Below are 14225 nucleotides of genomic sequence, written 5' to 3'. Positions count from 1 at the left end.
ACTTCTCAATAGAGGCAGTAGAACTATCTTTGGTGAGAGACCCCTCTGTTGAATTAGCTAGGAACTTGTGAGCAATGTTTATGTTTATATTAATGACAGAACAGGACTGATAGATTGTTTTAGGGGGTAGGAAGAACTTGCTTTTAGATTTCCACTTAAAAATACCTATTATCAGTTTCCTTTTAAAAATTTTATGGTTCTAATTTAATCTTGTTTGTGGGTTTTTTATTTGAAAAAAATTTTTTTAAGAAAATTAAAATCCCCCATAATCTCCTGACTTGTTTTTTTCTCAATGTATGTAATGTAAGAATTTAACTTCTCTTTTCTGTTCCTTCAGCTCATAGGGATAACCACTATCTGGTGCTTATATACTGTATGGTACTTATCCTTCTTGACTTAAGCTTATACAGATCTAGATAAAAACCTATAACTTTTTATTCAATAAAATTGGATTGTGCTATAAACATATTGGTCTACAACTTAATTTTTTATTTTATAGTATATCATAGACATTTACAGTATTTATCACTGTATCTCTATTATTATTAATATATAAGTAATATATGCATATATATAAAGTAAAATCCACCCCACTTCCAAACCTGTAGACACAGCTGTTAATAAATCTTCCCAGACATGGTTTTAACTAACATACAAATATTTATATAGCACTTTTTTATATGTATTATATCTATTTACAAAGATACAGATATATACTATATATTTATATACATATACTTTCTTATATACATGTACTGTTCTGCATTTTTTCTGCCACTTACAGACATCTATCCATATCAGAATCCATAGTTTTATCTCACCTAACAGCATAACATCCCATTGAATAAAAGTAACTTACTTATTTTTTTATAAACTAGTAATTTAAAATTATGCAGTTAATGTATAAACACAAAATTTCAGAAGGATAGGAAATTAAATTGTTGTGTTGACACTCCCACTCCCCAAACATTTAAGTTCCTGGTTTTAGTTCTTGTAGTCATTGCTATTAATAACTTGTAAATAATATACTTACTGATTTTTGGATTTAGCAATTTCCTACAATAAAATCTGACTATTTCTCTGAATGGTGGAGAAATTATATTTTCTCTTTCCTCTATTTTTCTTCCCTATACACCTCCCATTTTTTATTATTTAAATTATATTTTAGCATTAGCAAAGTTTATAACATCTACATTTTTTAATAGTTGGTTATGCCTTGTCTGTAGGTTGATTGGAAGAATTGAAAATCGGTAAATAACATTATATGTGTTATCTGATGATCATGTAATGTGATTAGAACCATAAAAAATGAAATGTTATTCTCTATTATTTAAGCTTTTTTGCTCAAAAGAAAATCTTCCAAGTGTCAAAGTCAAATGGATTCTTTTATTTGTTTCAAATGTCCACGTGCTACATTTAGATCAAACTTATTACCTTCCACTGTTTCTGGTGTCCTAGAATTCCGTTTTGTTTTCCTCCTCAAATGCTTCTATAAATAATATTTTTAAATATGTTGCATGGATTAGCAATTTGATTTTTTAAATGTCCAAAAAGTCTTTATTTCGTTTTTTTAATATAAATTTATTTATTTTAATTGGAGGTTAATTACTTTACAATATTGTATTGTTTTGCCATACATCAACATGAATCTGCCACAGGTATACACATGTTCCTCATCCTGATAGTAGCATCATTTTGAGTTAATTTTTGTATATGGTGTGAGATAAAGATCCAGCTTCATTTTTCTGCATGTGATCATCAAGTTGTTCCAGCAGTTTGTTATTTTATTCTCTTTATTGTTATTATAAATGAAATTGCTTTTTAAAATTTCCTTTTCTGATTTTTCATTGGTAGCATATAGAAATACAATTGATTTCTGATTGTTGATGTTATATCCTTCTACTTTGCTTTGTTTATTAGCTGTAATAGCTTTTGGTGGATATTCTATATAATATATTAGATCATATCATCTGTGAATAGACAGTTTTATTTCTTCATTTACTTTTTTTCTTATCTATTTAACTTTTCATTTCATGTTTTCCATCTCGTTGTCCTTTTGCTTTTTGTACTGGGAGAATTTCTCTATTTATAAGCTGTTTATAATCTCCTATTCAGCTATTTTTTATGTGAAGGATTATATTTTTAATTTCTAATAATTTCTTTTTCTTATGGATGTAGTATATTCACACATGTCTTTTTAGATATTAAAGCCTTATTCTATGTTATTAATGCTATTTCCTTGGCTATTCTATTTGTTGAGTTTAGTGTTTTCTTAAAGTACTGATTTCCCAAAAGTGTTGGTGATTCTTCATTGTGTACTCAGTTTTTCTTTTTCCCCCATGAGATTCCCTTTTGGTCTGTTTGTAAATGTTATATATAATTACTATATTCTTACTCTAGTAATTATGAGGAAGGCGTGGGACATGCTTCCTGGCACTGGTTATTGCGACTTGTCTCTGATGCTGCCTCGAGGGAGGTCTAATAGCTAGTCTTCAAAAGTAGCAGGGCTTCCCCTTACTCCTAGATCTTATCTCCTCCCTATATTGCTGATATTTTTCTTGGCCACAAACATTTTCCTCTTGCCACTCTTATTTGGGAGCAGATGCCTCTGATGTCTTTTCTTTGTTATGGAGGTGGGGTAGGAAGGTGCAGAACTGCCTGGCTGTTCCTTCTTTGGTACCCTAACCAGTTCACTCTTCCATTCAGTGGATATCTACTGAGCAGTGAATAAGTCAAGATCTCTATTTTTTGTGGAACTCACATTCTAGTGGGGGAAAAGAAATCCTAAACAAATTAAAAGGGCTACGACAGGATGACTAAGGAATTACTTTAGATAGGGTAGTCACAGAAGGATTTGTTTGTGATGGTGATATTCACAGGTAGAGACCTGTTTTAGGAACCAAAAGAAGGCCAGTAAATAGTAGGGTGTTACAAGAGGATGTTAAAGTGACAGATAGGAGACAAATTGTGTGTAGCTTTGTAAGCATTCTGTCCAACTACTCATCCTTTTGGTTGTTCAGGGTGCTCTCTCCTGCTGCCCATATCTCCCACCTGAGTTTACTGCATTTTGAAACAGTTCTTGCATATGTCATTATGCAGATTAAAGGAGGCTACTTTTTCCTCCTTTAATCTTATATGCCTGTGTTTACATCTGTTTTTCCTGTTGCACTTATAGCTTTGGGTTGATAAGAGAAGCTAGAACTTGTATTTAATTTATCATCTTGATCCAGTTATTACTTAATAAAAATCTTTTCTGTAATTTCAGTGGGACCAATGTTATTGAGAGTTTTTTTTTTCTTTTTATGAAAGTAGTATTGTTAGTCCAAAATAGGACTTTGGAAAATAAAAACTAGTTGTTCAGAATTTTACTTTTAATGACTGTTGACTCTAAGTATTAAAAGTGCTTATCCCAAACTGCAGATTACTTAGTGCTGCTTTTAGGCTGTTTTGGAGAAGGAAATGGCAACCCACCCCAGTATTCTTGCCTGGAAAATCCCATGGATGGAGGAGCCTGGCAGGGTACAGTCCATGCGGTCTGAAAGAGTCAGGCACGACTGAGCGACTTCACTTCACTTCAGGCGATCTTCCTTCAGACAAATGCTAAATCCTATTCTTTGAGCTTTTCAATACTTTTTAATTTTCTAAATTTGTAGGGGCCATTCTCAGGTTTCCCAAAGTATTTGTGGCTGTGTATATTAATTTTTTATATGAGTTATTATAAGGAATTTATTTTTAAAGTACTCAGAAACAGCAGTTAATTCTTATTTTTCGGGGGAAAAATGGGAATACAAGAAGAGGGAAGTGTGATTTTATAGTCAGCTGTGGCCTGATGTTAACAATTTTTAGAGTTTGAATTTCAAATAATTTTGAGATCCATTTTAAATTAAATTTCTGTGTGATTACATAATGTAATAAATTTGATTTGGTAATATATTTCTGTAAATCTAAATGCCTAGATATCTTGATTTTCTATGTTTATCATGTGTGTCAGGCATCTTTAACTGTCTTAAGTAATAAAAGCATAGATGAAAATTTCCATTTTAAGATCATAAGATTTAACCTTTTTTTTTTTTTTAGCAAATTGGTGTAATGAAGGTTCTTTACTTCAGATTTTAATTTTCGGTTTTCAAAGTTGCTATGATAAAAAATATTCTAGCGTAGAAGTTTAATGTTCTGTGATTTTATTTATCTGACGTCTAAATAATATTTTTAAAGAAAAAGAAGGCTTAATTCCTGTAAGTTCAATACTTCAGGTTTAGTCTGACATAGTACTATTAATGGAAATATACATAGCATTTTGTTTTTAATTGCTGATTGGTCCATACAAGAAACTCCAATGGTATAAATAACTGCTCTGCCTCACATAAATTATTACCATTTTGGCTTTCCTCTTTTTGTCTCCATTAGGAGATGTCCCCAGATGCTTCACTTCCGGGAGATCCAGAGGCCTATCCTGCTGCTGTGTCAAGTGGTGGAGCCATTCATCTGCAGACAGGAGGTGGATATTTTGGCCTAAGCTTTACTTGTCCTAGTCTCAAAAATCCTATTAGCAAGAAATCCTGGACTCGCAAATTAAAAAGCTGGGCATACAGGCTACGGCAGTCAACCAGCTTTTTCAAGAGATCAAAAGTCCGTCAAGGTAGTGTGCTTACAGTCAGGGACATAGACTAGGTAACATCATTTTTCATTTACTTCTGTTTCTTTCTGTTGTTATTCATACACAAATCTTGCCACCTTTTCCATATAGCCCATGTATGTAACACATCCCATTAATGTCATTTCCATTTTATTTTTCCTTTTGTAACTAATTCAGTTTTAAAGTATTCATTTCATATGGACACTAAGTCTCAGGATAAATCTTGAAATGTCTGATTTAGAGATAGGGGCTTCTACAGTGTTGCTTATTACATTAACACTTTTTTAATTGTCTAGCAGGAGTTAAGCTTTTTCTACTTTTCTTAATTTCTGGTAATGTAAACAAATGTAATATTAACAAACAATTTTCTCCTTTCTGCTTACAATTTGGCAAAACTTGCAGTGGAAACAGAAGATACAAGATCAGCCGTTGTTCCTGACCCCATTCATCTGACAGGAGAGTCCACAACTGATACTAGGTCTTTGAGTAAATGTAAAGCAATGAGTGGATCATTTCAGCGGGGTCGGTTTCAGGTTTGTGTCTTTGGTAGAATCATTTTCTATAGGGGCATTATGAAAGGTGACAGCATTGAAGATCTAGGTCTGTAGATGGTAATTATTTTAAATGTAGATTATTATCATATTTAATTTTTCCCCCTTATATGCATCTTCTCACCTTCTGTAGCCATCCACTAAAGGTGAGTCTAAAGAAATGAGGATTTTAGTAACTGGAACAGAACATAGATCTGTGTCATTGTTTTTTGGTGGGTGGTTGGGTCATCTTTTTTATAAATCTAATTTCATGTCCTTTAGAATATTGGCAATTAAAATATTTTAAATTTTTGATTGAAGTATATATGGTTTATAAAATGGTGTTAGTTGTATGTGCACCTATGGAATGTTGCAGAATTGTATTTGAGCAATATGTAGCCAACTGAATTTACAAAGGGCCCAACCAAAAACCTTTGAATATGGCAAGAATAAATGGGATTTTTTTAAACTTTTTTTTTCCTTTGGCTGCTCCATGTGACATGCAGAACTTCCCTGACTAGGGGTCAAATCTATGGCCCCTGCAGTGAAAGTATTTTAAAGTTTTGGTATTATCAATGTGTGTACATCACAGAAGACCATCCAATTGTCCGTACCATATAATATATTGAATTTCTTTGTGGGTTTACTCTTTGGTTAGGCAGAGCCAGCCACCTCTGCCTTTTTGTATTTCAGGTGATTACAGTTCCCCAGCAGGAGTCAGCGGAAGTGACATCTTTTGGAATAGAACACATATCAACATTCAATAAAATGACAAGTCAGTCTAGTGAAGAAACTTTAGCCTTTACTGACACAGCAAAGTCTCAATTTGTAGAAATGGAACCTGTCACACACAATCCACAAACTTCACTTTCTTCTCAGAAGTTACAAGCTCTTCACGAAACCTTCAAAGAAGATCCAAGAATTTCCAAACAAACTGACAACTTTTCATCTTTTAGTATAGCTTGTGAAACTGATATATCTTCAATGACTACAGAAAAGGAATTGGAAGAAAATTCAGCCACAGGAAGTAGCATGCAGTCTGGATCTGAACTACTTAAAGAGAGAGAGATACTTACTGCTAGGAAACAGCCTAGCTCTAATAGTGAATTTTCAGCCCCCCTTCCTGACAGAGGGAAATCAGTGGCAAAGACTGGTACAGAGAGAGAAAAGCACTTACCACTCTGTGAAGAAAAAGCCTGTGTTCAAACACAGAGCTCACACTTTTATTCACCGTCTTCCCCAATGAGCAGTGATGATGAGTCAGAAATAGAGGATGAGGACTTAAAGGTGGAGCTTCAAAGATTACGAAAAAAGTAAGAACTGTTTCTCTTTTGTCACAAATCTGATTGCTTTGGGTTTTATAGAACTAAGTATTTGACTGGTAGCTAATTGAGATTGGTGACATTTTGTGCTGTGTGATTAGTCACTCAGTTGTGTCCTACTCTTTGAGACCCCATGGACTGTAGCCCGCCAGGCTCCTCTGTCTATGGGGATTGTCCAGGCAAGAATACTGGAGTGGGTCGCAATGCCCTCCTCCAGGCGATCTTCCCAACCTAGGGATTGAACCCAGGTCTCCTGCATTGCAGGCAGATTCTTTACCATCTGAGCCACCAGGGAAGCCCAAGAATACTGGAGTGGGTAGCCTATCCCTTCTCCAGGGGATCTTCCCGACCCAGGAATTGAACCAGGGTCTCTTGCATTGCAGGTGGATTCTTTACCAGCTGAGCTACCAGAGAAGCCCTGGTGACATTTTAATGATTCAAAAAAATTTATGATTGAAAACTACAAAGATAGCATCAGATCCCAGAGGCTAAGGGCTCAGTCCCACAAGACTGCCCCCTTCAGATGCGCATCACAAGTCCAAGTAGTGTTACCTATGCTTCTGACCAACCTGTTACCACAGGTTTCCACAAACCTCTCCTCAGGTTTGATTAACTTGCTAGAATGGCTTATAGAACTCAGGAAAACAGTTTTCTTACTAGATTATGGGTTTATTATAAAAGGATGCAACTCAAGAACAGCCAGATGGCAAGGTATAGAAGGGGCAAGGAACTTCATGGCCTCTCAGGAGTGCCACTATCCCAGCACCTCCATGCCTTCATCAACCTAGAAGCTCTCAGAATCCCTGTAATTCACAGATTTTTATGGAAACTTCATTATGTAGGCATGATTGAGTAAATCATTGGCCATTGGTAATTAATTCAACCTCCAGCCTCTTTTCCCTCCTTAGAGGTACCCATCCTTAGGGGCTATCCAAAAGTCACTTTGTGATTTAAAGGGGCTTGTTTTGAATAATGAGACACTCCTTTATCACTCTGGAAATATTTCAGGAACTGGAGCTATTTGAGGACAAAAGACCAAACATTGTAACAAAAGATTCTCTGATCACTCTTATTATTTAGAAAATTACAAGGGTTTTAGGAACAGTGTGCCAGGAATAGGGACCAAGATCAAATAACATCTTTTTGTAATTATAAATCATAATATCACAACAGTAAAAATGCACACAAAACAGTCTATTTCTCATGCTGTAACCTCATTTCTCATAGGCAACCACTGGTATATAACTTGTCTGTCATTTTTTATGCATTTACAAATATAGTTTTTAAGTTTATAAAAGTAGGATCATAATATACATGTTATTTTGCATTTTTTGGCTTAACATTGTCTCCTCTTCATGTTTGCACAAATAATCTTTATTCCATGCATTGGGATAGCATATAGCCATTTAAAGTTTATTTGTGTGTATGTGTGCACAGTTGCATCTAACTCTTTGCAACCTCATGAACTGTAGCCTGCCAGGCTCCTCTGTCCATGAAGTTTTCCAGGCAAGAATACTGGAGTGGGTTGCTATCTCCTTCTCAAGGGCATCTTTCCTACCCAGGGATTAACCCCTCGTATCCTGCATTGGCAGGTGGATTCTTTACCACTGCACCACCTGGAAAGCCCCAAAGTTTATTTAATCCCTCCTTAATGGGAATTTCAGTTTTATCCCATATTTTGCTTATATAAAAAATGTTGAAGTGAACATCCTTTTATGTTTGTGTACTTATATTAGAAGGATAGATACCTAAAAGTGGAATTGCTGGATTAGAGGTTTGTACAAGTGCCTGTTTTCCCACTCCTTCACAACATTAGACTGGGTGTTATTGATTCTTTTAATTTTATTCCACTCAGATGAATAAAAATTATTTTTAAAATTTGTGTTCTAATTAATACTAAGGTTGTGCATCATCTCATATTTATTAGCTACTTGTATTTCCTTTCCTTTAGAGTTACTTTTTCTTATTATTTCCCCCCCTTTTCTATAAAGTCATTGATTTTTGGCAGATATTTATATGTTCTGAATATTAACCTTTTACTATGTTGAAAAATTTTTTCCTGTTTATACTTGCAACATATAATCATGCTAACATTATCAGTACTATGGAACTTTAATTTTTTAAATTATCTTTTACTATATTGAGGTTTTATAAATTCGTTCTTGTCAATTTATTGAGCTTTTTCTTTACGTCTGATTAGTTTAATGTTGCACTTAAGGAAGGCACTGATCATCTTAGTTTTGTGAAAATATTCTGTATTTCCACATTCTTAATCTAAATTGCTCGTTAAACTTTACTTGTACTGGTAGAGTTCCTTGGCTCATCTATATGGCTCCTGTGCCATTAAAGTGCTTTCTGCATGATTTTCCTTCAGACATATTCAGGAGGTGGTAAATCTTCAAACCCAGCAGAATAAGGAGCTACAGGATCTCTATGAACGCCTTCGAGCGATTAAAGATAGCAAAGTCCAATCATCAGAAGCTCCTGTATCACCTGCATCACCACGTAGACCAAGATCTTTAAAAAGCAAACTTCGAAGCCGTCCCCAGTCCTTGACACGTGTGGACAGTGGCACAGTTGCTACAGGTAAATAAGTCTTATAAGTGATTTTAAAAGCCGGGTCAAAGATCAGCAAAATTAGAAAAGGAACACTAATAAACTTATTTTTTATTAACCTAAGATTATTTAAAGAAGTACACATTTTTCTGACATTCTTTTCTTTTTCATGCTGAATGTTCGTCAATGAAATAATGATAAGAATAGGTGATAGATTTTGGAGAGCAGATGAGTGTTGTTTTCATTTGGAAAACAAATACCTGGAAGCCCAATTTCAATCCCCAAAACAGTTTTTGAAATGTTGAGAGTCAGTGTGAACCACTGGTCTAGCATTTGAAGTTTGTTGAGGAGTTTGTTGCTAACAAAGATAATCTTGAAAGTAAAGTCATGTTCTATCTGATGTAAGAGATCTTTATTTATTATGAGAATATTAGAAAAAATGTATGTCTTTGAATTTGTAAAAAGAGATGATCAATCTCTACTTAACTAATAAACAAGTTAATCACATCAGACTTCCTTGGTTCCATCTGCATAGTCAAGAAGAGGGTTGAGGGTGAACTATAAGGGTATGTATGAGATCTCAACAGAATTTGTGGTAGAGAGAATAATGATTCCCCCCCAAATTCTTGCAGCCTATGATTATGTTCAGTTGTATGGCAAAGGGTAATTGAGGTTGTAGATGGAATTAAAGATGGTAATCAACATTTTAAAATAGATATCCTGGATTATCTGAGTGGGCCCAGTGTAATCGCAATGTTCCTCTGAAGTACAAGAGGCAGAAGAAAGGGTCAGAGAAAAGATGTGAAAAAGGAAGCAGTGTCAGAGAAAATGCAGCATTACTGGCTTTGAAGGTGGCAGAAAAGGGTCACAAACCAAGGAATACAGGCAGCCCTTAGAAGCTAGAAAAGGCTGGGGAACTTTGAAAAAACAAGGTTAATTATTCACAGGTTATGTGGGGTGCACATTACGTGGGGCCACATAATGAGAGGTTTGGTTGGGATATAGGAAACAGGAGCACACACTAGAGAGCAAGAGCAAACATTAGCAGACCTGGGGTTCTTCGTTTATTTGGGTTAAGGGTGGGGTACCTAGGGTTTTGCAAGTTCACTCCTTATAAGTTCAATTCAGTTCAGTTGCTCAGTTGTGTCCGACTCTTTGCGACCACATGAATCGAAGCACACCAGGCCTCCCTGTCCATCACCAACTCCCGGAGTCCACTCAGACTCACGTCCATCCAGTCAGTGATGCCATCCAGCCACCTCATCCTCTGTCGTCCCCTTCTCCTCCTGCCCCCAGTCTTTCCCAGCATCAGAGTCTTTTCCAATGAGTCAACTCTTCGCATGAGGTGGCCAAAGTACTGGAGTTTCAGCTTTAGCATCGTTCCTTCCAAAGAAATCCCAGGGCTGATCTCCTTCAGAATGGACTGGTTGGATCTCCTTGCAGTCCAAGGGACTCTCAAGAGTCTTCTCCAACACCACAGTTGAAAAGCATCAATTATTCGGTGCTCAGCCTTCTTCACAGTCCAACTCTCACATCCATACATGACCACAAGAAAAACCATAGCCTTAACTAGACAGACGTTAGTCAGTAAAGTAATGTCTCTGCTTTTGAATATGCTATCTAGGTTGGTCATAACTTTTTTTCAAAGGAGTAAGTGTTTTAATTTCATGGCTGCAGTCACCATCTTCAGTGATTTTGAAGCCCAAAAAATAAAGTCTGACACTGTTTGGACTGTTTCCCCATCTATTTCCCATGGAGTGATGGGACCAGATGCCATGATCTTCATTTTCTGAATGTTGAGCTTTAGGCCAACTTTTCACTCTCCACTTTCACTTTCATCAAGAGGCTTTTGAGTTCCTCTTCACTTTCTGCCATAAGGGTGGTGTCATCTGCATATCTGAGGTTATTGATATTTCTCCAGCAGTCTTGATTCCAGCTTGTGTTTCTTCCAGTCCAGCATTTCTCATGATGTACTCTGCATAGAAGTTAAATAAGCAGGGTGACAATATACAGCCTTGACATACTCCTTTTCCGGTTTGAAACCAATCTGTTTTTCCATGTCCAGTTCTAACTGTTGCTTCCTGACCTGTATACAGATTTATCAACAAGCAGGTCAGATGGTCTGGTATTCCCATCTCTTTCAGAATTTTCCACAGTTTATTGTGATCCACACAGTCAAAGGCTTTGGCATAGTCAATAAAGCAGAAATAGATGTTTTTCTGGAACTTTCTTGCTTTTTCCATGATCCAGCAGATGTTGGCAATTTGATTTCGAATTTAAAAAGAGAGCAGGAATTAAAGCACACGGAGGGAAAAGCAGGATCACTCAAATGATCAGTTATCTAGGTCAGCCAGGACTTTCTAAAAGGGCAGCTTCATGGGTGGGGTGGCCTGGATCTTTATCTAGTTGTATAGGTGGCAGTGTGTTTATTTGAGATAGATTTTTTTGAAATGTATTGTTTTGTTGTTAGGTCATGTCCCACTCTTTTGAGAACCCATGGGCTGTAGCCTGCCAGGCTCCTTTGTCCATGGGATTTCCCAGGCAAGAATACTGCAGTGGGTTGCCATATCCTTCTCTAGGGAATCTTCCCAATCCAGGAATCTTTTATGTCTTTTGCACTGGCAGGCAGATTCTTTACCACTGAGCCACTTTGAAATACATACCTCAGCAATCAAAAGCGTAATGCCAACCTAACTCTACACCTAAAGCAACTAGAAAAGGAAGAAATGAAGAAACCCAGGGTTAGCAGAAGGAAAGAAATCTTAAAAATTAGGACAGAAATAAATGCAAAAGAAACAAGAGATCATAGCAAAAATCAACAAAGCCAAAAGCTGGTTTTTTGAGAAGATAAATAAAATTGAGAAACCATTAGCCATACACATCAAGAAACAAAGGGAGAAAAATTAAATTAATAAAATTAGAAATGAAAATGGAGAGATCACAACAGACAACACAGAAATACAAAGGATCATAAGAAACTATTATAAATGGACAACTTGGAAGAAATGGACAAATTCTTAAAAAGTAAAACTTTCCAAAACTGAACCAGGAAGAAATAGAAAATCTTAACAGACCCATCACAAGCACGGAAATTGAAACTGTAATCAGAAATCTTCAAGCAAACAAAAGCCCAGCACCAGACAGCTTCACAGCTGAATTCTACCAAAAATTTAGAGAAGAGCTAACACCTATCCTACACAAACTCTTCCAGAAAATTGCAGAGGAAAGTAAACTTCCAAACTCATTCTATGAGGCTACCATCAACCTAATACCAAAACCTGACAAAGATGCCACAAAACAAGAAAAATACAGGCCAGTATCACTGATGAACATAGATGCAAAAATCCTTAACATAATTCTAGCAAACAGAATCCAACAACATATTAAAAAGGTCATACATCATGACCAAGTGGGCTTTACCCCAGGGATGCAAGGATTCTTTAATACCTGAAAATCACAGTAATATACCACATTAACTAGTTGAAAAATAAAAACCATATGATTATCTCAATAGATGCAGAGAAAGCCTTTGACAAAATTCAGCATCCATTTATGACAAAAATCTTCCAGAAAGCAGGAAGAGAAGGAACATACCTCAACATAATAAAAGCTATATCTGACAAACCCACAGCAAACATTATCCTCAATGGTAAAAATGGAAATGAAAGCATTTCCCCTAAAGTAAGGAACAAGACAAGGGTGCCCACTCTCACCACTACTATTCAACATAGTTTTGGAAGTTTTGGCCACAGCAATCAGAGCAGAAAAAGAAATAAAAGGAATTCAAATTGGAAAAGAAGAAGTAAAACTCACTGTTTGCAGATGACATGATCCTCTACATAGAAAGCCCTAAAGATTCCACCAGAAAATTACTAGAGCTCATCAATGAATATAGTAAAGTTCCAGGATATAAAATCAACAAACAGAAATCCCTTGGATTCCTATACACTAACAATGAGAAAACAAAGAGAAATTAAGGAAACAATTCTATTCACCATTGCAACAAAAAGAATAAAATACTTAGGAATATATCTACCTAAAAAAACTAAAGACTTATATATAAAACTATAAAACACTGATGAAAGAAATCAAAGAGGACACAAATAGATGGAGAAATATACCACGTTCATGGATCAGAAGAATCAATATAGTGAAAATGAGTATACTACCCAAAGCAATCTATAGATTCAATGCAATCCCTATCAAGCTACCAACAGTATTTTTCAGAGAACTAGAACAAATAATTTCACAATTTGTATGGAAATACAAAAACTTCGAATAGCCAAAGCAATCTTGAGAAAGAAGAATGGAACTGGAGGAATCAACCTGCCTGACTTCAGGCTCTACTACAAAGCCACAGTCATCAAGACAGTATGGTACTGGCACAAAGACAGAAATAGAGATCAATGAACAAAATAGAAAGCTCAGAGATGAATCCACGCATCTATGGACACCTTATCTTTGACAAAGGAGGCAAGAATATAGAATGGAGAAAAGACAATCTCTTTAACAAGTGATGCTGGGAAAACTGGTCAACCACTTGTAAAAGAAAGAAACTAGAACACTTTCTAACACCATACACAGAAGTAAATTCACAATGGATTAAAGATCTAAATGTAAGACCAGAGACTATAAAACTCCTAGAGGAAAACATAGGGAAAAAACACTCTCCAACATAAATCACAGCAGGATCGTCTATGACCCACCTCCCAGAGTAATGGAAATAAAAGCAAAAGTAAACAAATGGGATCTGATTGAACTTAAAAGCTTTTACACAACGAAGGAAACTATAAGCAAGGTGAAAAGACAGCCTTCAGAATGAGAGAAAATAATACCAAGTGAAGCAACTGACATTGAATTAATCTCAAAAATATTGAAGCAGCTCATGCAGCTCAATTCCAGAAAAATAAATGAACCAATCAAAAAATGGGCCAAAGACTAAACAGACATTTCACCAAAGAAGACATACAGATGGCTAACAAACACATGAAAAGATGCTCAACATCACTCATTATCAGAGAAATGCAAATCAAAACACAATGAGGTACAACCTCACGCTGGTCAGAATGGCTGCTATCAAAACGTCTACAAGCAATAAATGCTGGAGAGGGTGTGGAAAAAAAGTAACTCTCTTACACTGTTGGTGGGAATGCAAACTAGTACAGCCACTATGGAGAACAG

At 35.8% G+C, this 14225-nt stretch overlaps 1 protein-coding gene across 1 annotated transcript in view; it reads left to right on the top strand.

Moving 5' to 3' along the window:
* Window positions 1-14225, top strand: part of WNK3 (WNK lysine deficient protein kinase 3) — a 165510-nt gene that overhangs the window by 127781 nt on the left and 23504 nt on the right. The window contains exons 17-20 of the mRNA XM_068962928.1: window positions 4408-4498; window positions 5039-5169; window positions 5860-6479; window positions 8863-9074. Coding sequence (XP_068819029.1) covers window positions 4408-4498; window positions 5039-5169; window positions 5860-6479; window positions 8863-9074 — 1054 coding nt within the window. The remainder of the gene's footprint in view (window positions 1-4407; window positions 4499-5038; window positions 5170-5859; window positions 6480-8862; window positions 9075-14225) is intronic.

Source organism: Capricornis sumatraensis, chromosome X (assembly GCF_032405125.1).
Source record: "Capricornis sumatraensis isolate serow.1 chromosome X, serow.2, whole genome shotgun sequence".
NCBI lineage: Eukaryota > Metazoa > Chordata > Mammalia > Artiodactyla > Bovidae > Capricornis > Capricornis sumatraensis.
The sequence above is the reverse complement of the archived record's forward strand: the minus strand, read 5'-3'. Positions and strand labels throughout refer to the sequence as shown.